This window comes from Balaenoptera borealis (genome assembly GCF_965194805.1).
Source record: "Balaenoptera borealis genome assembly, chromosome: 1".
Classification (NCBI taxonomy): domain Eukaryota; kingdom Metazoa; phylum Chordata; class Mammalia; order Artiodactyla; family Balaenopteridae; genus Balaenoptera; species Balaenoptera borealis.
In genome coordinates this window covers 193,756,539-193,779,318 of record NC_138860.1, presented here as the reverse complement: position 1 = coordinate 193,779,318, position 22,780 = coordinate 193,756,539, and the positions used below count along the sequence as shown (strand labels likewise).

The following is a 22,780-nucleotide window of genomic DNA, read 5'->3' as shown; positions in this document are numbered from 1 at the left end:
TCCCGGGCGGTGGGACGGTGGCCGGGGGCGGGGCCGCGGCCTCCACGGCGGCTGCGCGGCGCAGGTGAGAGGCGGCGGCGCAGGTGAGAGGCGGCGGCGCAGGTGAGCCGGACGCGATGGGGGTGAGCCGGCCACGGTGGGGTCGAGCTGGCGCCGGGGAAACCCAGCCCAACCGAACCGGGCGTGGGAGGGGGCGGCCGAGGACCCGGCCCCTGCGCTGGCCCGGACTCCGGGCCCCTGACCCATCCCTGGGCCTCAGCTGGAGCAGGACCCACCCGAGCCCCGGGTCCCAGCTCGGCGCCACCCGGAGCCCCCTTAGTAGGCAAGACTTGCAGAACTTCCCGGACAGGGCCCCGCTCCCACCCGCTGGGGCTGGGGTGCCGGAGGGTTGCCCCCTTTTTCCTGGGGTCCCTCAGCTTGGTGCCAGCCACAGGGCTCCGGTGCTCAGGCCGGCCTCAGGACGAGCCCTGACCTTGGGACCGTGGACTGCCCCTGGGGGAGCCTTGGCGGTGCCCTGCATCACCTTCCCAGAGCTGGCAGGCTGCCCGCCCCCGGCCGCGCCGCCCCTGCCCTTCCTGTTGTTTCCAAGCTCTGAAAGGCTGCTGGCACCTCCTGTTGGCTGCTCGCTCAGGTTCTGGGCAGGAAGTCCAGGCCCACAGGATGTCTGGTGACCAGGAAGGTAGCCCTGAGGGCCTCAGAGGCCATCTGCTTGGTGGACAGAAGACTGAGGGCCTGAGAGAGGGTAGGGGTGTTCTGGAAACCTCTGGAGTGTTACCTCCCTGAGGCCAGGCCCGGCTGTCCCCCACACCTGAGGACAGGGTGAGCTCACCTCTGGGCACTCCACCCAGTGCCAGGCATGCGGCCGAGCCGTGGGGCCTGCAGGGCCTCAGCAGCACCTACTGGGCCCCATCAGATGCTCCCAGCAGCCTGGGTAGTGGGCAGGGAAGGGTGTGCGGGCCCATTTTCCCCAAAGATGTAGGACAGGATCTTAGAACAGTGCATGAATTGCTCGCAGAGTGGAAGGCAGACCTGCCCAGGCACACAAGTGTGCTCTCCTGGCTGAGCTTTCACCACACCTCGGGCGACCGGGCTCCCACAGTGCTCCCAGCACCAAGAGCACAGGGACCCTCATGCCGCCCAAAGGGGTGAGAGCTTGTCCTGGACATGAGGTGAGACACAGCTGAGTCCCCAGGGCCTGTCAGAGCCACACCGCAGTGCAGGCCCCAGGCACCCAGGGAGGCAGGGGCTGAGGTGCCCAGCGGCACCCACTAACACTTGGGCACTTGGGTGTTTGTGGAGTGACTATATGAATGTCAGCAGAATCCAGAGCAGGCGTCTGGCCTGGGGCACTTCTGGACTCCCTGGGGCTGGGGGAGGGCCTGTGGTCCAGCTGCCCTTCTGTGTGGGATGGGCACAGTTACAGTAGGAGTGAGAAGACTCGTGTCTGTCCATCTGTCGGCAAATGCTGACCCCGCAGCCTCTGCTCTGGTTGTTGTGATGCAGCTTCAAGCAAGGAAGGGCGTGGCCCTCCGGCTTCAGCCCACAGTCTGTCTCTCCATGGTGCTTATCCTTTTACCTACTGTGTTGGACTTCCTGTCTTTGTTATTATCACACATACACACGCACACACACACACACACACACACACACACCTGCCACTAGGATGTCGCCTCAGCGGGGCCGGGCTGTCGGTCTCACTCACAGTGCACTGGAGTGGGCGCCTGGCTCTGGGTGGGGACTCAGCACATACTTCTCCAGTTACTAGGAACAGACATACACTCAAGAGAGACAGACTATAAACAAGCAAGAAAACCTGAGCAGAGATACGTCCCGCAAGTGAGACGTGGTAGTGGTTTGACAAGTCTGAGTGTCAGGGGGGCCGTGCTGAGAGCTGTGGGCCGTGTGCCCGGCAAAGGGCCCGGCTGGGCCAGGCCCATGTGTCTGCGAGTGTGTGACCCGAGCAGAGCAAGGTGGGCTCCTGGGGAGGAGGGGCTGGCCTGGGGATGGGGGTTACTGTGGGCTTTCACTGGGGAGCAGCGGGGCCCCAGCTGTTTCTTTCCAGCTGCCCCTCCCTCCCTCCCCGAAGTAGCGGCCCAGGGAGGGAGCCTCCTCGCCGGGAGACGACCCACAGCCTGACTCCCTGTGTTTCAGCTCCTGCGGAAATGGATGACTTGGAGTCAGAGTTTAATCTGAAAGTCGTCCTGGTCAGTTTCAAGCAGTGTCTCAATGAGAAGGAAGAGGTGCTGCTGGACCACTACCTCGCCAGCTGGAGGGGGCTGGTCAGGTGCGTGCGAGGGCCTTTCCTGGCCACGCGTCCCACTTGCATCCCGCCGGCACTTGTAGGCACCTGCCGGTCCGGTGCTGGTCGGCTGTCCTCCCTCGCGGCCCAGAAGGTGGGGGGCGCTCTCCCCCGCACCCGCAGCTGAGCGCCTGCCTCCCTCGCGCAGGTTCCTGAACAGCCTGGGCACCATCTTCTCGTTCATCTCCAAGGACGTGGTGGCGAAGCTGCAGATCATGGAGCAGCTGTGCGGTGGCCCCCAGCGGGAGCACTACGGCACCCTGCAGGCCATGGTGGCCTACGAGGTGGGCAGCCAGCTGGTGGACCTGGAGCGGCGCTCCCGCCACCCCGACTCGGGCTGCCGGACGGTGCTGCGGCTGCACCGCGCCCTGCACTGGCTGCAGCTCTTCCTGGAGGGCGTCCGCACCAGCCCTGAGGACGCGCGCACCGCCGCGCTCTGCACTGACTCTTACAACGCCTCGCTGGCCGCCTACCACCCCTGGATCATCCGCCGGGCCGTCACCGTGGCCTTCTGTGCACTGCCCACACGCAAGGTCTTCCTGGAGACCATGAATGTGGGGTCCCCCGAGCAGGCCGTGGAGATGCTGGGCGAGGCCCTGCCCTTCATTGAACGCGTCTACGACATCTCCCAGGGGCTCTACGCCGAGCACGCCCTGCTGGACCTACCCTAGGGGCTGGCGGGCCCAGGTGGGGTGGGCTTCCCCTAATCCAGAGCTGGGTGGGGGCAGCCGGGACCCATCAGTCCCACTGTGGAACTTTCTGGGTCCCCCTGTGAGCTGAGCTTGTCGGGAGCCACTCAGAGCCTCCAGCCACTGCAGACAGGCTTCACGGAGAAGGCAGACGCTGGCCGTCTGCTCCACGCCTGGCCTCTCCTTTGCCCGGGCACCTCATCTTTACCCTCAGCTAAGTTACACCCGTGTCCAGTCAGGCCTCTCCCGGGTGGATGAAGTGCAGGAAGCAGGCAGTGGGGGGCAGGATCAGGGTTCATGGAAAAGCTGCCCCTGCCTGGGGGTCAAGTCTGTGAGCTACGGGGAGTCATGGGGCCCAGGACGCAGTGTCTGCCCAGCTGGGCTGCCTTGGGCCCCTCTGTAACGGCTGGCTGTCCCCAGGACAGGGAGAGAGTCCTGGGCAGGGGTCAGCACTGCAGGCTTTTTCCCCGCCCCTCGCCGCCGCCTCAGTCAGGGGCCCACGTGTCCTCGGCAGTGACAGCAGGACCTGAAGCCCCGGGGGAAGGCCTGCCCTGCTGCCACCGCCCTGCACACATGCCAGCGGCCGCCTGCAGCCTAGAGTCTGCACAGCACAGCCCGAGAGCCCCCAGGATGCCAGGACTCCCCTGGGCCAGTGCTGGCCTCTCCCTCCCCAGCACCCAGCGAGATGCCGTGTTCCCTCTTCCCTGCCCCTTACTGCTCCATCCCTGTGGAGCTCAGGAGACCCAGGATGACATAGCACAAGGGAGGGGGCCTCGACCGCTTTGCCTCAGTGACAGGCTGGCAGGTGGCCACACCCAGCCCGGCCATCACCCAGTGCTTGGGGGCCTGGCCCCACCCGCTGCCTCTTCACCGTGAGGCCAGGACCTCAGGTGCCAAGGGGACATTATTCACCGTGAAGCAAATGTACATAAGTGCAAGCTTTCAGGCGCCCTTAGAAGCTGTAATACGGGTGATGGGTTTTCCAAAATAAATAAACTGCACTTAGCAGAACTGCTGCTCTCCAGGGCGGGGGTGTTGGGCGTGCCAGGCGGTCAGGGCCGTGTCAACCACAGGGACGTGAGGTATGCCCTGGCCAGTGCTGGGGTCCTGCCCGTCTGTGTGCACGCTTTAGCCCTGCCAAGCCCCGTCTGTTGCCAAGGTCCACAGTATCCCCACTTTACAGGTGAGAAAACTGAGTCACAGAATCACCTAAGTGGCTGAGTTGGAAACGCAGGTCTGAGGCCAGCCACACGCCGCCGTGTAGAGAGAAGGAAATTCGCCTGGACTGCAGCCAGTGGAGGGGGGTGCTCGCGCCGTGGCAGTGGCCTGGACAGAAGGAGGATGCCTGTCAGGGAGGGTCCTCTCAGCCGCTGCCCGAAGGCCAGAACTGAAGAGCAGTGCCCAGCACAAGCCACCTCCCAAGTCCCCACACCCAGCGGGGACCAGAGTCTGGTATGGTGCCTGCAAAGGCCAGTGACTCTGGGGGAACAGCCTGGGGTTCCCCCGGGCCAGAGAGCGAGGGCTGCACGTGTGTGCACGTGTGCGTGCAATGGTGCAGATGCAGGTCCTGCGCGTGCATGTAGCGTATGTGCTGTGCCATGTGTGCGCGCCCCACAGGGCAGTGGGGACAGGCAAGGACTGGATCCCTAGACCACGTCCCATAAATGTTTGCCGGGCCCCACCGTACCCCAGGGCCATCGCTAGCCTCCCCCAGCTCCTCTGGGTGCCTGTGGCCTAGTGTCAGTGAGGCCCCCAGCCCTAGACTGGGGGAGACGGGTCCTCGGGCACCCGGAGGCTAAGCGGGAGCTGCTGGCCTGGCCCCCAGGTTCCCGGCACACCCTGGGGCTGACCTGGCTGCAGCAGCCCGTTTGGTTACAGCATTTCCTCCCTCGCTTGCCTGCCGCTCCTCAGGCCCAGCTGTGTGAGCCCGGCCCGCACAGGCAGGGCCCAGGCCCGTGTGAGCACGGCCAGCCACGGGGCCCCGCAGCTTCTAGGCCTTAGACCCTCAAGGTGCACTGTCCCCAGGCAGGCCGAGAGCCCACGGCCTCCCCCTCGGGACCCTCCCCACCCCAGCCGCGGGGTGGAAGCCGGGCCAGCCAGCCATCCATTGTCCTCCTGGCTGGTCTGCAGGGCTGTGGGACACCCCCCCGCAGGCTGCCCCTGGGCCTGCCGAGGGAGCCACTCCTGCATTCCCCCGCCCCGAGTGCCGACTGCCTCCCCAGGGCTGGAGGGAGTGTTTCTGTGCCTACTCCCTGGGGCACTGGCACCTCCAAGCCTGTCTCAGGCAGCCGGAGAATCCAGGCCCCTCTGGCAGACGGGTCCGGGGTGACTCCTCTCCAGGAATAGGTGGGTGCCAGGGGCTTGGGCACAGGCAGGTAGCAAGGTCGCAGTCAGTGGCTGCCCAAAGCCTGCCTGCCCGGGTCACTGTCAGCCAGAGAGCCTAGTGGTGGCATCAGGATAAGAGTCCAACGTGAGCACACCTGTGGGGCCCAGGAAGGAGATGGAGGACGTCTCCAGGGCCCCGAGCTGGCAGGTGAGGACAAGCAAGTGCTTTGCTGAACAAATCCTCCGCCCCTCCCCGCCCCGACTCCCCGTATCTGGGGCCCCGGTCAGTCTGCCCACTTGCTGTCGCTGCTGGAAGCTGCCACCTGCCATGCCAGGCCTGGCTCTCCTGGGCCTCGTGGCTGTCCTGGGCGTCAGGGCAGGGGCCCCGCTGTGCCTGTTCCGGCAGCTCAGCCGGCCAGGGGACTACGTGCTGGGGGGGCTCTTCCCCCCTGGGCTCAGCTGAGGACGCTCTCGTCCCCTGGGCTGCTCTGGGCGCTGGCCACGACGATGGCCGTGGAGGAGATCAACAGCGGGTCCACCCTGATCCCCGGGCTGCGCCTGGGCTACAACCTCCTCGACACGTGCTGGGAGCCCGTGGTCGCCGTGAAGCCCGGCTTGGTGTTCATGGCCAAGGCCGGCAGCCGCAGCGTCGCCGCCTACTGCGATTATATGCAGTACCAGCCCCACGTGCTGGCCGTCATCGGGCCCCACTCGTCCGAGGTCGCCCTGGTCACCGGCAAGTTCTTCAGCTTCTTCCTCATGCCCCACGTGCGACCCCCAGCCCGCGTCCCCCCTCCTGCCCGCCTCGGGAGCCCCTGCGTCAGGAGCTGCCTTGGGCCCGCAGGTCAGCTACGGCGCCAGCACGGACTGGCTGAGCAGCCGCAACACGTTCCCGTCCTCCTTCCGCACGGTGCCCAGCGACCGCGTGCAGGCGGCGGCCGGGGTGGAGCTGCTGCGGGAGCTGCACTGGACCTGGGTGGCCGCCGTGGGCAGCGACGACGAGTACAGCCGGCAGGGCCTGAGCCTCTTCTTTGGCCTGGCCGACGCCAAGAGCACCTGCATCGCGCACGAGGGCCGGGTGCCGCTGCCCCGAGCCGGCAGCCCGCGGCTGGGCTCCGTGCAGGGCCTGCTGCGCCGGGTGAACCAGAGCAGCGTGCAGGTGGTGTGGTGTTCTCCTCCGCCTGCGCTGCCCGCACCCTCTTCAGCTACAGCATCCGCTGCAGGCTCTCGCCCAAGGTGTGGGTGGCCAGCGAGGCCTGGCTGCCCTCAAACCTCGTCATGACGCTGCCCGGCATGGACCGGGTGGGCACCGTGCTCGGCGTCCCGCGTCAGGGCGCCCAGATGCCCGAGTTCCCGTCCTACGTGCGGACGCGCCTGGCCCTGGCCGCCGCCCCCACCTACCGCGCCTCGCCGGACGCAGGGCAGCCAGGCCTGGAGGAGCACGTGGTGGGGCCGCGCTGCCCCCAGTGTGACCGCATCACCCTGGAGAACGAGACCGACGGGCTGCTGCACCGCCAGACCTTCGCGGCCTTCGCAGCCGTGTACGGCGTGGCCCAGGCGCTCCACAACACGCTGCCCTGCGAGGGAGCCCGTGCGGCCCTGGCAGGTGAGGGCACGGGAGCTGTGCCCCCAGCGCCCCCAGGGAGGAGGGACGGTGGGGGCAGGTCTGGGCCGGGGGGGGCTCCCCGCCCGCCCCCACCCCCGCCAGCTCCCGGAGAACACGCACCACCTGAGCGTGCGGTTTGACACCAACGGGAACGTGGGCGTGGATCACGACCTGAAGCTGTGGGCACGGCGGGACGGGACGCCCACACTGCGCACCGTGGGCACCTTCAACGGCAGCCTGCAGCTCTGGCACTCCCAGACGAGCTGGCACACGCAGGGAAGCCAGGTGAGCGCCAGCCCTGCCTGAGGCAGCCCCAGCGCTCGCGGCAGTGCAGGGAGGGCCAGGTGCGCGTGTGAAGGGCTTCCGCTCCTGCCGTTACGGCGGCGCCGACTGCAAGGCTGGCAGCTACCAGCGCCACCCAGGTGAGCCCTCCGGGGGGCCTTCCCACGCCGTCGCACGAGCGAGGGCGGGTCCCCGCAGGGTCGGGGGCACAGGCCTGGCTCTGAGGCCAGACGCCGTGGCAGGGGCGAGGCTGGGGGAAGCCGACGGCCCCCAGCACCCCCCTCTCCTCCCCCCGCCCCAGACGACGCCCGCTGCAGCAAGTGTGACCAGGACCACGGGTCCCCGGACTGGAGCACCGGTGCCTCCCCCGCCGGCCCGAGTTCCTGGGGCTGCTTCTGCTCTGGGCCTGGCTCTGGGCCTGGTGCTGGCAGCCCTGGGACTCCTCATCTGGCGCCGGCACAGCCCATGGTTCGGGCCTCGGGGGGGGCCGCAGGCCTGCTCTGCCTGGGCCTCGTCTGCCTCAGCGTCCTCCTGTTTCCCGGCCGGCCCAGCCCTGCCAGCTGCCTGGCCCAGCCGCCGCTGCACCACCTCCCGCTCACCGGCTGCCAGAGCACACCCTTCCTGCAGGCGGCTGAGATCTTTGTGGGGTCAGAGCTGCCGCCGAGCTGGGCAGACCAGCTCTGCAGCCGCCTGTGGGGCGCTGGCTGGTACCTTCCCACCGGAGGCGGCGACAGGCTGGCAAGTGCCGCCCACGGAGGCGCTGGTGCACTGCCACTTGCACTCCTGGGTCAGCTTCGGCCTGGTGCACGCCACCAACGCCACGCTGGCTTTCCTCTGCTTTCTGGGCACCTTCCTGGTAAAGAGCCAGCCCGGGGGCTACAACGGCGCCCGCGGCCTGACCTTTGCCATGCTGGCCTACTTCATCACCTGGGTCTCCTTCGTCGCCCTCTTTGCCAACGTGCATGTGGTCTCCCAGCCCGCCGTGCAGATGGGCGCCATCCTCTTCTGTGTGCTGGGCATCATGGGCACCTTCCACCTGCCTAAGTGCTACCTGCTGCTGTGGCGGCCGGACCTCAACACCCCTGAGTTCTTCCTGAGAGGGGGTCCTGGCGATGCCAGAGGGCGAGGCGGCAGTGGGGGCGGGGAGGAGACTCAGGGAAAAAACAAGCGACCCCTGACCCAGTGACCTCACCCCAGTGAACTCATACGCAGTCAAGGTGCCCCCAGACCGAGTCCCTATGCCGCAACCTGCAGACTGTGCTCCAACTCCGCTGCGACTCCCCAGCCCTACGTTCTGCTGACCTTGACCCCACAGTGACCTCCAGAGTGCATAAGGGGCCTCAGCTCCGTGGGATCTCAACCCCTGGGGCCCCAGAGTCAGGCTCTGTCCCTGTACCAGCCAAGCCCTGGCCTGCACAGATGACCCAGCGCCACTGTTCCAGACAGAGGCTCATGGAGGCTTCCTCGGGGCCCCCCGTAGCCCAGGCTGAGCGTTCAGGAAAGCCCCCAGCCAAACCATGTGAAGGCAAAGCTGGGTACCACTTGCCTGGCTGGGCCCAGCCTGGGGCCCCCACCCAGCATCCCGTCCAAGCATCGTAGGAGTGGGAGGTTGGTGGGTGGGGTGGGACTTTCTTGACCCTTCTGCAGGGGTGTGTGCCTGACTGTGGGCCCCAGTGCAGGGCAGAGACCCGCTCAGGAAGGAGGGGGCACCCAGCTTCCTTCTCTGTCCCTGGTCAGTGAGCCAGTAGAATGTGGTCAGTCACCTCCAGCACCGCGGACAGAGCCCGGCCAGGGTGGGGGGTCAGCACCAAGGCCAGCACCAGCCGCAAGGACAGACCACCCCTCCCCCCTCCCCCCTCCCCCCCAACCCCAGCACCACGGACAGAAGACCGCCCGCCAGGACTGCTGCAGCCAGGGCCTTGTCGCTGAGCTGGCACCCAGAGGACAGCACCTAGCCAGTCCTGGGTCAGCTCTCGGCCGGACCCTGGGGAAGCTGACCCGGCCCCTGCACCCCAATCTCCTAAAGTGGGAAAAAAGAGACACAGATCACACATCAGTCCCATAAAATTAAATGCTTTTTAGTGTTTAAAATAGCATTTACACAGAAGCAGCTCTATTAACTATCCGGACGACGCTCCAGCTCCATTCGGTATCTACAGTGCAGACGTGTGCAGGCCAGCGACGCTGGGCGGGAGCAGCGTGCGTGCGTGCGTGCGTGCGTGTGTGGGCGGCCACCCCAGGACCGCGGGGAGGGGCGAGTTGGCCACGCCCTCTGCCCCAGGCCCCGCCCCGGCAGCAGCTGTGTGCATCTGTGGCCCTCGCCCTCAGGGTCACCTTCCCTCTCCTGCCATCTCCCCCTCACCGTCCTCCCGCACACCGTCCGACACACCGTGTGTCCCTGCGGGGTGCGGGGGGAATACATGAAACTCTGCTCCAGTGGCTGGGAGTGGGGGACAGCTGACTTGGCCGCCACCCCGTGGAGCACACAGGCCAGGCAATAAATAAATAAATTAGATCCCTACCCTGGGCAGCCACAGAGAGGCCTCGGGGCTAGGACCCTACCCCCGAGAGGGCCCCCCACCCCGGCCTGGGCAGGATCGGGGGTGGGGCCTGTGAACCGGGTGAAGAGGGGGGCCCAGGCCTAGCGGCCACCTCTCAGCTCAACCTGAGGCCCTGTGCACAGCACTGTGGGCGAGTGCGGGTCCCTGAGGCACACGCCAAGGGGGGCAGGTCAGACCTGCCTGAGCACAGGGAGATGGAGGCCCCCCCACCAGGGTCTGCACAGACACAGCTGCTCTGGCCAGGAGTGGACGGGCTGCCATCCAGGTTACGGTGGCCTGGGCTGCCCTCAGCCCCTCCCCTCTAGCCTGCTGCCACTCTGGCCAGGCCCAGACCCCATGGCACAAAGCAGAGGCTGGTCTGGCCCAGGAAAGCCACGAAGGCCACAGCTCCAGGTGCAGCACCCTCCTGCAGGGGCAGCAGGACCACTGGCTGCCCCACGGCCAGGCTTGGAAGCACTCTCTCCTTGGTCACATGATATCGACAAAGAACTCACAGGGGTTCCCCATGGCCTTCTGGAAGGACTGGCGGCTGCCCGTCAGCTCTGGGGGGACAGCGGCCAGCTCCCGGACAGGCGGCCCCCCAGGCGGCCCGCCCACCACCGAGTACGCCTTTGTCAGCGGGTGCAGCGGGGGGAGCCCTGGGGCGGCGGCCGAGGCCTGGCTGCGCGGGCTGCTGCCACGGCTGAGCTGGCTAGCAGGACGCTCCCGCCAGCCGCCGCTGCCCACCCCGCTTGGCACTGTGTGGTCCGACTCGCTGCCACTGCCCCCAGCTCCAGCCGACCGGCTCTCCTTCTCGCGCCCCAGGGCCCGACGGCTGCTCCCGCCAGCGCTCCGGGTGGACCCACTGCTTTTGCTTCCTGGGGTCAAGAAGGGGGGAGAGGAATGGGACGGTCAGTGCCAGGCCTTGCCTCTTCCAAGACAGCCGGCCATTGCGAAGACAACCAGGGGCAGAACCTGGTGGTCCTGAGCCGGGGTGCAGGTGGAGGGGGGGAGCCATGCAGACACGAGGGCTGGGCCGGCCCCGCCCAGGGAAGCAGGAGCAGCTACAGCAGGCTGGGGGGGGGGGAGGGGGGGGTGCGGGGGGGGGCAGTGGCAGACAGGCAGGGACACTGGGGCCAGCTCAGTGCCCCCACTCCTCACCCCAGTGCCTGAACCGAGGGCCTGGTCTTGCAGCTGAGAAACTGAGGCCCAGAGAAGGCCGTGTGTGCTCGGCACACCTGCCGGCCATCTTGGGCTCCCCACCCAAGACCCGCCTTTCATCTGACCCCGGAGCCCTGGCTGGCCACTCGGCTCAGCCCCTCCTGGGCTCAGGAAGTGTCGGGAACCTGAAGACGCCCACTGGCTGGGGACGTGCCGGGAGGGACGCCGGGCAGGACCCTGGCTTACCGGCCCCGAGGGTCCGTTCCGCTAGTCCTTCAGTCTAAGGCTTGCCCAGCACAAAGCAAGGGATAGACGAGTTACACAGCAGGCCCGGCTGGGCACCCACACCCTGCTACCAGGGCGTGACCCCGCCGGCTGGGCCTGTCCAGGGTCCACAGGTGCCCAACACGGCTTCCCCTTGGATACCGCTACCCTCCGATCCACTCTCCTGTCTCCCCATCCCTTTCTGGGTCCACTGGGCCAGCCACCAGACCTCTCCCCGGACGCTGGGGGCATGGGCCCACGGGCCTCACTGACCCCACTCAGCCTCGGGACACTTCCAACAGGTCCCCTCCTCAGGGACACCCCAAGCTTCCCGCTCAGCTGCCCCACACATCCCAGCATTGGGCTGGGCCGTCTATGAAACTGTCACCTCCGGCTGCATGTGGAAGGCGGAGGTCTCTGTCCTCCACTGTGTCCTGGGGTCCCCGTGCCGCTCCCCCACCGGGGCCACCACACCCCGACGCCCCCATCCTTCTCACACCACCTCCGGCCTCTGCCACGGCTGAAGCACCGGCCCCCACACGCAACCCCTGAAGCCTCCGGGTTCTTCTCCCTGGCCCCCTTCGACCACTCGCCCCTTCTAGAAGGAGCCACCCAGGGCCCAAGCACAGAGCGGATGGGAGCGCACAGGGTGGGGGAGCCGGCACACAGGGCAGAGCCAGGCGGTGGGGAAGGTGTGGCGGCCGGGCGGGAGGCCCTCACCTTCACTCTGCTGACTGCCAGCACTGCCGCTGCCGTAGCCGAAGCCGGGGTCCTGATACGCGGGCGGGAAGCAGGGTGGGGGCCCCGGGTACTGGTAGGGGTAGCCCTGCCCCAGGGGCCAGGGGGCGGCCGGGTGGGGCAGCGGGGCCAGCGTGTCCTGATCCGAGGCCCCGCTAGAGCCGCTGTTGAGGTTCAGGGCCGCGAGATCTGCGGAGGGGGAGGCGGGGGTGGGGGTGGGGGTGAGGGCGGGGTGGGCGGGCCCTCTGGGGACCCCGCCCCGCAGCCCCTACTCACTGCTGCACAGGTCCCCGAAGACGTAGTAGCACTGCTCGGAGAAGGTGATCTTGTTCACCGTGTGCCGCAGGAAGCCGCGCTTCAGCATGCTGCTGGCATACTTGCGCGCCTCCCGCCGCTCACGGAAGCCCTCCAGGTGTGTGTACAGCCAGTCCACCACGTCCGCCCCTGGCATGGCAGGCGGACGTCAGGCAGGGGCCCCCGGCCGCCCCGTCCCCGCCCCGCCCCCTCTGCTGGCCCTGGGACCCTCACCGATGACGGCGTTGGCGATGGTGATCTTGAGCCACATGCGGTCGCGGATCTCCAGGCCTGAGTCCGGCAGCTGCATGACCCGCACGACAGCGCCCATGTCACTCTTCACCGTCAGCGGCACCTCCTCCAGCTCTGCAAGGCACGGCCTCCTCCTCAGCCCGGGTGGCTGACAGACGGGGTGGGGGTCAGACGGACCCCAGGCCCCACCTGCCGCAGCCCTCAGAGGCCAGGCTCTGCTGGCCCAGTGACTGGGGGGTCCAGCCCCACTGCTTGACAGCCCCGCAGGGTCAGGGAGCCGGCACGGGGGTGGGCCTTCGTCTCCTACCCTGCAGGCGCTTCCTCAGAATCTCGGGTCCAACCAGGACGAGGCCCCCCGGCCCTGCAGACCAGAGCCCCATGGGCGGAGATTGGGCCTCTTCAACCCCCTCCCCCGCAAGCTCGGGGCTATTAGTCTTGTTAGTGGCAGGAAAGCAGGATGAGGGCCCCACGCAGACAGCCGCCCCTCCCCGCCCCGCACGCAGACCCCTGGGCTGGCTGGGCCCCTCCAGGCGTCTTCCGCCTCCACCACGTGAACAGAGGCCGGGAGGAGGGCGGGGCCCAGTCGGAGCCGCACGCGTCTGACCACGCGGGCCTGGCAGCAGCGCAAACGCTCAAGCCTGGCACGGCCCTCGGGTGCGACCGTGCCAGGTGGGCGCCGCGGCCAGGCCCTCGCCTGGGGCCTCAGTTCCCTGATCTCGTGAGCCGCCACTTACGCGGAGCGCCGGGCACCGAGCTGGTTAGTGAGGACGAGCTGGTGCGCGTGACGGCGCTGGAGCAGGGGCTCGTACCGTAGCGGGGCAGGGCTCCGGTCAGCGCCGCCGTGTGGGACAACCAGGCGGCCGGGTCGATAGGCCGGACGGGGTCAGCTGGGCGGCCACCGCGCGGCAACAGACAGACGGCGGGAGAGAAAGCAGAGCACAGGGGCGCAGAGGAGAGAGGACCTTCAGGCTGCGCTGGGCACCCCCCGCCCCCGCCCCGCTGGCCCCGTGGGGTCACTCACCCCTCGGGATGGTGAAGTAGCTCCGGGGCGTCGGGTCCCAGCACTTGGCCACAGTGAGGCTGATGGGCCTGCAGGGAGGGCGGGTCACACGGCGAGGCCCCGGGGGGACCCCCCACCCCTCAGCCCCCGCCCCGCCCGCCCCGCGCCTCACCCTGTCTGAGACACGATCTCCCGCAGGACCCGCACCGCGTCGTCGTTGCTCATGTTCTCAAAGTTGACGTCGTTCACCTGGGGGCGAGGGGTCAGCGCGGTGGGTGCAGGGGCCGGCCCCCTGGCCCCCCGGCGGCTCCCCCGGCCCCGCACCTGCAGCAGCATGTCACCCGGCTCGATGCGGCCGTCGGCGGCCACGGCGCCGCCCTTCATGATGGAGCCGATGTAGATGCCGCCGTCGCCCCGGTCGTTGCTCTGGCCCACGATGCTGATGCCCAGGAAGTGGTGCCTCTCTGCAGAGAGGTGGGGTGAGCAGGTGCCCCCCATCCGAGGACCCCGTGCCCGGCCCAGGGACCCGCCCCACCGAGGCCTCACCCATGTTGAGCGTGACGGTGATGATATTCAGGGACATGGTGGAGTCCGTGATGCTGCTGAAGGAGGAGGCCTGCGGGGCGGCGCCAGGTGAGGGGCTGCGGGTGCGACCGCGGCTGGGACCCACCTGCCCGCTCGGGCCCACACCTACCCGGTCTGTCTGCCGCAGGCGCTGCTTCCGCCGCCGGCGCTTGTGCTTCCGGATGAGCCGGGAGGAGGTGCTCTGCTCCGTGGAGCTGCTCAGCCTGGCGGGGTTGGGGGTCGGCGCAGAGTCAGGGCCTGGCCACCCCCTCCCCCACGCAGCTGGGGAAACTGAGGCCAGGGGGCGGGGGTGGGGCCAGACCTGGGGAAAGCCGCCCCCCCAAGACAGCGAGCCACCAGCAGGGACCCTGCCCACATGCACATGCACACGGACACACGCGCGCGCACCTGCGCACACGCCCCGCCCCACCTCGCGCCCCCGCCCTCGCCCACCGGCTGGTGTTGTCGTCCTCCTCCGAGTCGATGAAGCTGCTGGACTCAAGTTCACTGCTCAGCACGGTGGACGCGCTGTCGGGGGGCAGCCCCAGGTCCCGCCGCCGGTCCCCCCTCGGGTGCCCGTTGGTCCGGGCGGCTGTGGGGACAGCAGGGAGGGGGGCTGGCCGTGGGGTCCCCTGGAGGTCACGGGCGGCCCTGCAGCCTCGAGCACCTGTTGACCTGGGAGCTGGCAGGGTGACCGCTGGGTTGCTGGGGGAGCCACTAGGGTCCTCGAACCTCTGCCAAGGGACCCCCGCTGGACAGGGCAGTACCTGGGGGTCAGCAGGGGCTTGGGGTGCCCTTGGGGTCCCGGGGAGGTCAAGGGTGTGGCCTCGTTACCCTCCTCGCGGTTCCGGCGTCGGGCTCGCTCCCGCCGGTGGCTGACCAGGGACTCCGTGCCGGTCTCGTTGTCCATCCCATCTCGGCTGCCGGCCACATTCGGGCTGTGCCGACGAGGGGGGCTGGGCTGGGGCGGCCGGGCCACTCACGCCTCGAACGCCCTCCCAGCTCCTCTGCTCCCCTCGTCTGGTGGGACCCCGACTCCAGCAGGGGCCCCCATCCGCCCGCTGGCCCGCTCCAGGCCTCTCCGCCCGCCCCTCCTCCGCTGACCAGCGCCTACTGACCGCGGGTCCCTGCTCAGCTGCCCCTCCCCACCCCTACCAGGTCTGGCAGGACGCAGGCCCCTCAGAACCACTGGGCTCAGCGCCACCCCTCAGGGTCCTTACTGGAAGGAGGGGGGCCGGGAGTCCCCGATGCCACCTGTCCGCTCGAGAGGCGGGGGCAGGTCTGCGTGGCCGTCAGTGCCCTGAGACCCTGCATCCGAGTGTGTGCCCTCAGCCAGGACCAGCTGCGGAGGAGAGCAGGGCTCAGGGACCGGCTTCCAGGCGACCCTTGGCAGGGCACCGGGGCACAGATGACCAGCCTCCTCCACTCCCAGCAGCCCAGGGCCCTCTGCCAGCATCCTGTGGACTCACCCAGGAGACCACGCGGCCGTTGAAGCAGGGCAGCCTAGCATTATCGTCGGAGATCTCCTCCTTCACAACCCTGCGGGCGGACGCAGCCGTGAGGTCACTGCAGGGGGGCCTGCTCCCAGGACTGGGCTCTGGAGGAGGGCCCCCAGCTCGTCCGGGGTGCGGGCCACACGGGCTGTCCAGCCACACGCCCAGGTGTCAGCCTGTGCGGACGCCCCCACCCAGCACTTCCCTTCCCAGGAACCTTTACCATCCTTCCAAGGGTCCCTTCCAGGGCCCAGGTCCAAGGGGGCCCAGACACTCCCAGCACCAAGAGTCACTGCCTGGAAGGCCCTAAAATGCGAGTATCTGCCTTGCTCTGCGCCTCTGTGCCCCCCCGGCCTGTGGATGGTGAGGGCAGAGCCCACCGCACCAGCCTAGAACAGGGCCTGGTTCACAGCAGGCCTCAGCAAAGATGCGGACGCAGTCAGACCCCACAGATACGGGCAGGTCGAGAGGGCACAACACACAGACCCACACGCACACACTCCGAGGGCAGGCCACCGCCCTCCTGGCCCATCGGCCCAGCCAGGGAGACAGAAACAGACCCCCACTCATGGCACCAGCCCATCTCGAGACCTGGAAGGGCAGCCAAGCTCAGGGCCAGCTGGGCCCACAGAGAAGCCTCAGGCCCTGGAGGGCAGCAAGCCCCACCAGCCATACCCACTGCCCAGCGGCTAGCCCTGGCCTATCCTTTAATGCTGCCCACAGTCAGGTGGGCTTGGGGTGGGGTGGGAGAGGCAGGTCGCCAAGGGCCAGGGCAATGCTAACTGGGAAGGAGGCCAATGACCCTGGGGTCAGAAACTGGTTGGGGAGGTCCAGGTGTCAGGTTCAAAAGGGTGAGGAGGGCAGCAGGGGAAGGGCCACGGGGCAGGGCGGGCAGTGCTGTGGCCCAGACACATCCCACACTGCGGCCTCCGCCTCCCTCCCGGAGGCCCGGAGAGCAGGGCAGGCAGGGCGGGGCCTGCAGCAGGAGTGCCCCGAGGCCCCGCCCCCTGGAGGCCAGCCCTGCCCGGCGTGGCAGGTTCCTACACCTGGGACTTGGGCCCAGTGCAGGAACAGGAGCCGGGAGACCAGGCGGGAAGCGGCCTTGTCGCCCGCTGGGCCCAGACACCGCGACTCGGCTAGTCCTCGGCAGCAGCAGGTGGCACACGACACTCCCACCCACCAGGAGAGGGCCCAAGGCCTCAGGGCAGAGTGGACGGAGGAGACGGGCCAGCCTGGGAGGGAGGGCGCACCCCGCCAGGGTCCTTCGGTGACCCCCCCAGACGCATCCCAGGGCCAGCCACACAGGCACAGATGAGGTGGACAGAACAAGGGACAGAAAGAGTCGTTTCTCAGGACGCCCCTCTCCCCAGTGAGGAGGAGACACTGTGCTTGTGGCCCCCACTCACGCAACACAGTCTGGCAGAGCTGAGCTCTGGGGAGGCCGAGGCCCAGCCCAAGATTTAGTCAAGGAGGCCACACTGAAGGCTGTCACCCCAGGAAGACCTGCGGTGGCCTGGGGACGCTTGGGGTTCTGCCAGCCGCAGCCAACAGACAGGGGGCTGCAGCAAGCCCTCCCGGGGGCCCAGCAGGCCCCGAGCACCATCTCTGAGTGACTGCGGCAACAGAGACCCGGGAGGGACCTGGTTCCCACTTCACAGCCCAGGTGGCCTGGCCGGCAGCCTCCCCTGCCGCCCCCCGCCCCCGCCCTTTCTGACTCACACCATGGGGCCTGCCTGGCTCCCCCAGAGGCGGACACCCCAGGCAGGGGGGCCCAGGAGCACCCTGAGTGCCCACACGGCCAGGGCCTCCAGATGACCCGCCGCCCGGGGCTGCCTGAAGCCCCCATGTAGCCCACCCACACACGAACGCCCCTCCCAGGGCCCAGAGGCCCTGCTTCCCTGGCCCTCTCCAGCCTGCGAACGCACACCTTGCAGCCTGCACTACGGCGCACCCTGCCCTCCGCCGGGCGTTGGGGCGCTGAGGGGCAGCTAGGCCGGGACAGCAGGGAGGAAGGGGCAGGTGCCCCAGCCCCCAGGACAAAGGGCACAGGGGCACAACGCTGCCCACCCCCGGCGATGGCCAAGGATAGGGACAAGGTCGGGGGTGGGGTTGGGGGAGGCCTCGGTCAAGCCTGGGGAAATGCCCCCCACACAACCCCAGGGCTCCCTCCCGAGCTGGGCCTCCCGGGTCTGAGAGTAGACCTCAGGAGCGGTGGTCAGTGAAGACACTGAACCTCGTGGTGGCCACCCAGGGGCACCCCCGTTGGCATCTTGCCCACAACCTCAGAATTCCTGGCGAAATCCCAGTTACCCTAGAACTTGGGCTGCCCAGCCCCACCCGCTGCCCCCGCAGACTCGCCCCGCCAAGGAATCTGCTCAGAGCGGGGCCCTTGGAGCTGAGTCAGGGGCCCAGGGGGACCCTTGGGCTCCCAGAGGCCCAGTGGGATGGCCCCAACTGCGTCCACAGAGGCACAGGGTTCCCCCATGGGTCGGGGTCCTCAGCTCCCACAGAGCCTTCCTCTGTCCCCTCACTGCCTCCTGCCCAGCCTCAGGCTCTGCAGGCCTCAGGGTGAGCGGGTCCCAGTCCTCCAAGCCCTGCCACAAGCTCCGGGGGTGACCCAACACCACTGAGGGCACTGACCCCAGATGGCGGGCAGAGTGGGAGCTCGGGCAGCCTGGGCCAGGCCAAGCGCAGCCCCCCACTGCACCCCCCAGGGCCCACAGACAGATGGCCCCACAGGCCGGAGCTCCTGGTGCAGAGATGCCGGGGCCAGGGCCACTGCCAAGTCCAGCCAGGCCTGGAATCGGCAAGGCAGCTCTGGCAGCAGAAACCTGTGAGCCAGACACCCTCCCCCTCTGCCGCTCAGCCCAAAGGTTGGGCCCAGACGTCTCCCTGCACTGCCACTCACCAAACCCGACGCCTGGCACCTCCAGGCCAGCCCAGCACAAGTCCAGAGACCCTCCCCAGCTTCGCTGGGACACAAAACCTGCGACCTGCATGGGAAAAGTGGGAGGTGGGCGCAGGACTCGCCACCCACTTAGCCAAAGATGCCCATGGGGAGTGGGACCCGGCCCAGAGCACGTGGCGGTGGCCACACCTTAGACTTAGTAAGGGAAGGGGTTCCCTTCCTGGCCAGCCGTGGCCAGGAACAGAGGCCCCAGGAACTCAGGGCCCAGCCCACAGTGGGCTGAGGGGTTGGGGCAGGAAGCCCAGGCTCACCAGTTGCCCTCATAGTCCCCAATCTGAGGCCACCCCTCTTATGAGGGGGCTGCTGCCCCAGCCCAGCCAGGACCTGCCGCCACTTTCCCCAACCTCCATCTACATCCACTAGGTATCTAGGGTGAGCCTCCAGCTCTCGTTTATACTAAAGTGTGAGTGACTATTCAGCCCCTCCCAGAGGAAATTTATTACACTGAGTAAATGATTCTACAGAATAAATAAAACTTGGAGCTCTGTAGGTAGACCTCAGGGGAGGGGAGGAAGGAGGCAGATCCTCTCCAAGGGTCCCTGAGGCCAACAGGCCACAAACCAGAGGTCTGGGGGGTGGGGAATAAGGTGAGCCTCCCCTGCTCTGTCTGCCCATTGCACCTTCCAGAGTCACCCCAATCCCTCCCCCTGTCCCAGTCCAGTTTACTAGCCCAGTCTTGTTCTCTCCCCCCGCATCCCAGTCATGCTGAGACAACCTGAAGAACTCCTACTCGTGCTTCAAGACCCAGATCTCCCTGCCCACTGACCTCCTAGGTCAGGGCACCCATGGGTCCTGCAAATCCTCCAGCAGGCCCAGCCTCTGCTGGGAGTGCACCTTGATGGGGGCAGGGGTCTCTGCAGCTCAGCAGCTACCAGACGGAGGACCAGGGTCAGCGCCCTCAGGATGCACCCCAGATCATGGTCCAAGGGCAGCAAACTAGGGGGCTGGGCACACACTGTGCCACACATTCCCTGCTGGTTTTGGTTTGTGACAAAGTGTGTGTGACTTCAGTAATTTTTGTTGAAATAATAAACTAAGTTAAAAACAAAAGCACCCTTTCACATACCCAGTGCTCACAGCCAAAGCAGAGCAGACCCAGAGCAGTGAGACTGCAGGAGATCACCCAGCGAGGGCAGGCTCCCCAGATCAATGCCCCACCCTGTGGAGCCCAGCCTGGGGGTGGCTCCTAACACGAGCCCGGCAGGGCTGGGGGCTGCCAAGAGCACATGCCCCCTTCTCTGCCTCTCCCTGGTGTTGGGGAGGTATGAGAGAGTCCAGCTGCCCACATGTCCCTCAGGCCTTCCTGAGAGCCACAAAGTGGCCTCAGCCTGACCTGACCTGGGCCTGCCCAGGGCCCATGCAAACCGCAGAATCCAGGAAATGGCCTCAATGTCAAAGTCCCGAGACGCAGCCACAGACAAGGACACGGGCTGCCTGAGGGCACCCAGGCACACCTGCTCGGCGCACGAGGCCTCTGCGTGCCCCCCCCCGCCCCCCCCCAGCACCGCTGAGCAGGGGACTCAGGTTACCCGTGGCTGTGCCGGGTCAGGCCTCAAGCGGACAGCCAGCCTCCAGCTCACCGCTCACCGTTCCAGAGGCCCAGCCCAGCACAAGCGGGAAGTCCCCACGGCCAGGACAGCCACCGCTAAGGGCAGACATGGGGACGCTGACACAGAAGCTGCCCCGAGTCAGCAGTTGGCCTGGGCCGCTCCCAGGAACCCAAGTGCCATGTGGCTCAGCAGGGACAGAGGCTCTGTGGCCAGCAACCCCAGGGCAGGGGCGGGTGGAATAAAGCCCCATGTTCCCCAGTGACCCTTGACCTCTGCCCTGTCCCGAGGGCCCTGGAGAAGGGGGTCAGGAGGAGGCTATCCTGAGCCTCCAGAAATGTCTGCAGACCCCAGCAGACAGATCTGTGCCCCTGTCCCAGATCACCTCATTTCCCCCATGCTAACTTGGGAACCCACTGGGTGGCCGGCACCCTGTCCCCACCCCAACCCCTCCCCCCCCAATACTCGGACACTCCTCTGACCCCAAGCCCCATGAATCGCAAGCTCTCCAGGCCATCCCTAAGCATCTGTCCTCCACATAAGGGGGGCAGAGAACCCTGAGCCTGACAGGTGCCAAGGTGGTATTTTCGAGGTCGACCTGGACTACAGACCTCCACCGCAAGTCACACACACTCAGGACAGGACCCAGGGAAGGTGGAGAAGCCAGGACCCTCGCCTGCCCACCGTCCAGAGCTCTCAGGCTCCTGGGCAGGCAGTCAGGGGCCCAGGCGTCCCCTGCTCAGGGCACAGACAGGTGGGACACACCGCACCGGGGTGCGCAGGCACGGGGAGGCACCGCCCGGGTCACAGCCCCAGGATCTGCCCCGCCTGGCGCAGACAGGTGCCCACACGCGCGCCCGCGCACAGGCCCTGTGGCCCACTGACCCGAAGTCCTGGTCCATGGACTTGAAGAAGAATTTGTAGGCGTGCACGGGCCGGTTGCTGAGCACGTTCTTGAAGTCGGCCAGCGTGACGCGCTCGGGCGCCACGGGCAGCTTGACCAGGTACGGCGTCTCCTCCTCGTCCATGTGATAGATGATCTTGGTCTCCGCCATGGCGCGGCGCTCAGGCCCGGCCCGGGCCTTGGACGCGGGCGCCTCCCCGCCGCCGGCCCGCGCCCCGCCCGCGCGCCGCTCCCGGCCCAGCCGCGACCAGGCCCCCGCGCCCCCGCCCGGCCGCTCCGGCCCCGCCCGCCCTGCCGGCCTCAGCCCCGGCCCCGGCCCCGCGCACACCCCGGCTGCTGCCCCGCCGCCCGCGGCCACCCATGCGCCCCCAGCCCGGGACGCAGGCAGGGAGGGCGCGAGGCCCGCCGCGTCCGTGCGCCCCGCCGCCGCCCCCTCGGGCCGCGCGTTAAAGGGACCGCGGGCCCTGCTGCGCGCGGCCGCGGGGGGCGCCAGAGAGCGGCGGGCCTGACGTCACCGGGCTGCCCGCGGCCCGGGGGCGGGGCTGCGCACGCGCGGGCGCGGCGAGGGCGGGGCCTCCCTGCCTGCGTCCAGGCCCAGAGACCCTGGCGGGCGCGTCTCCCGGCCGCGGCGTGCACAGGCCGGCAGCCCTCGGCGCCCGGCTCTCGGCCCTTGGGCGGCCGGGCGCGCCCCGCGGGGAGGAGGTGGGTGGGGGCCCTCAGGAAGCTCTGCACCCGGCCTGGAGCCCTCGGAGGGGTTCCGCGCGGCCAGGCTCCGGTCCTCCTCCTCTTCAGAGTCCGGAGGCGCCGTGGTCACATCGGCGGGCTGCGGGGGCACCGCGGGAAGCTGAGAATTGTGTCCGGGCCGGAGCCGACGACACTCGGTCACATTGCGCCCCCGTGCCAGCTCCGAGCTGGCGCGCCCTCTGCCGGGTCGCACGGGGGTTCCGAGAAACACGGGCCAAGTGAATGCCGGTGCACGCGTGGACGAGGGAATGCAAGTGTGAGCACGTGTATGTGATGCTCAGGCGACAGCGGGGTCAGTGCGGGCAGCTGTGCGCACGCAGGGGCACGGTGCTTCTGGCAGCAGGTGTAGGGATCCTTTTCCCGGCCGCTGTCCATCGAACCTGCCTGGGGTCCTCCTGCCTGGGGTCAAGGGAGACTCGGAGCAGCGCCCCTCCGGCTGTGAAGGGTCCAGCCCAATGGGGAGAGCGGCTCTCCCTACCCCACCCAAGGAGGAAAACTTGAGGCCACTAGAAGGAGGCCCACGCTGGCAAGAGTGAGAAGGGAGAGGCCCTAGGATGCGGCCTGAGAGTTTTGCCGGTGGGCGGCACATGCTGCTGTGAGGCCCGTCCCCAGCGCCCCGCCTTGAAGCTGGCTGGAGCTGGGACTCTCCCATCTGTCAGGTCACGACCATCCTCACGCAGTGGGCCAGCACAAGAAGAGAACTCATTAGTCCATCACTGACTGGAGGAGCCAGAGTTTGGCCATAAGTCCCTGAGTCCAGGCCGGGGACCACCCCCAGGTGAACCTAGGCAGGGGTCCTGACCTCCACTCCCCTGGGCTCTGTGAGGTGGGCACCCGCTCAGCCAATCCCTGGGCTTTCTCCCCTCGGGGCTCAGTTTCCCCAGGCAGGACTGCCTTAGAGGAAGGGTACACCATGGCTCTCTTCTGGGTGTTCAGGGTTAGGAAGACTCTGAGAGCTCACCAGGGGACCAGATCCCCCAGGCCAGGCACAAATGGCTGCCAGTCACACAGATGCAGGGGCTCTGATGCCTCAGCTGCACTCCTGCCCCTGAACCTCTCTCCCACCTGACCACCTGACCCTCAGCCCAAGTCACAGGACAGAGGCTGGTA

The 22,780-nt window shown here is 68.0% G+C and overlaps 3 protein-coding genes across 9 annotated transcripts; 2 read left to right on the top strand and 1 right to left on the bottom strand.

Annotated features, from left to right (window-relative positions):
- Nucleotides 1-9: 9 nt before the first annotated feature.
- On the top strand, nt 10-3,999 carry CPTP (ceramide-1-phosphate transfer protein). 3 transcript variants are annotated; one of them, XM_082343068.1, is made up of 3 exons: nt 10-102; nt 2,152-2,284; nt 2,448-3,999. In XM_082343068.1, the coding sequence occupies exons 2-3, from the start codon at nt 2,163-2,165 to the stop codon at nt 2,968-2,970; spliced, it is 645 nt and encodes a 214-aa protein (XP_082199194.1). In that variant the 5' UTR covers nt 10-102; nt 2,152-2,162; the 3' UTR covers nt 2,971-3,999. The 3 variants fall into 3 exon arrangements, with proteins under 3 accessions (XP_082199194.1, XP_082199195.1, XP_082199196.1); XM_082343069.1 differs by having other exon boundaries at nt 19-122; XM_082343070.1 differs by having other exon boundaries at nt 60-83.
- Nucleotides 4,000-4,109: 110 nt separating this feature from the next.
- On the top strand, nt 4,110-9,294 carry TAS1R3 (taste 1 receptor member 3). Its single transcript, XM_082343121.1, is given in 9 exon segments — nt 4,110-5,765; nt 5,768-6,081; nt 6,158-6,473; nt 6,476-6,884; nt 6,886-7,214; nt 7,217-7,267; nt 7,270-7,665; nt 7,668-7,911; nt 7,913-9,294. Coding segments are annotated over 9 exon segments (2,811 nt in total). The 5' UTR covers nt 4,110-5,488; the 3' UTR covers nt 8,388-9,294.
- Nucleotides 9,259-21,201, bottom strand: DVL1 (dishevelled segment polarity protein 1). Of its 5 annotated transcripts, XM_082342785.1 has the most exons (16): nt 20,908-21,200; nt 15,484-15,553; nt 15,235-15,356; nt 14,849-14,952; nt 14,468-14,606; nt 14,145-14,238; nt 13,997-14,066; nt 13,775-13,914; nt 13,623-13,699; nt 13,472-13,539; nt 13,185-13,337; nt 12,433-12,564; nt 12,181-12,348; nt 11,887-12,093; nt 11,149-11,188; nt 10,486-10,619 (listed from the first exon to the last, which is right to left on the bottom strand). In XM_082342785.1, the coding sequence occupies exons 1-15, from the start codon at nt 21,075-21,077 to the stop codon at nt 11,178-11,180; spliced, it is 1,725 nt and encodes a 574-aa protein (XP_082198911.1). In that variant the 5' UTR covers nt 21,078-21,200; the 3' UTR covers nt 10,486-10,619; nt 11,149-11,177. The 5 variants fall into 5 exon arrangements, with proteins under 5 accessions (XP_082198907.1, XP_082198908.1, XP_082198910.1 ...); XM_082342781.1 differs by lacking the exon at nt 11,149-11,188 and having other exon boundaries at nt 9,259-10,619; nt 20,908-21,199; XM_082342782.1 differs by lacking the exon at nt 11,149-11,188 and having other exon boundaries at nt 9,259-10,619; nt 13,260-13,337; nt 20,908-21,198.
- Nucleotides 21,202-22,780: the final 1,579 nt, after the last annotated feature.

Bases quoted from the DNA above. Each gene is read 5' to 3' on its own strand.
- CPTP (XM_082343068.1), top strand. From the start codon at position 2,163: ATGGATGACTTGGAGTCAGAGTTTAATCTGAAAGTCGTCCTGGTCAGT. The intron at 2,285-2,447 runs GTGCGTGCGAGG...TCCCTCGCGCAG, and splicing joins AGCTGGAGGGGGCTGGTCAG to GTTCCTGAACAGCCTGGGCA.
- DVL1 (XM_082342781.1), bottom strand. From the start codon at position 21,077: ATGGCGGAGACCAAGATCATCTATCACATGGACGAGGAGGAGACGCCG. The intron at 14,607-14,848 runs GTAACGAGGCCA...CTGTCCCCACAG, and splicing joins ACGCCGGAACCGCGAGGAGG to CCGCCCGGACCAACGGGCAC. The intron at 13,915-13,996 runs GTGAGGCCTCGG...ACCTCTCTGCAG, and splicing joins CACCGTCACGCTCAACATGG to AGAGGCACCACTTCCTGGGC.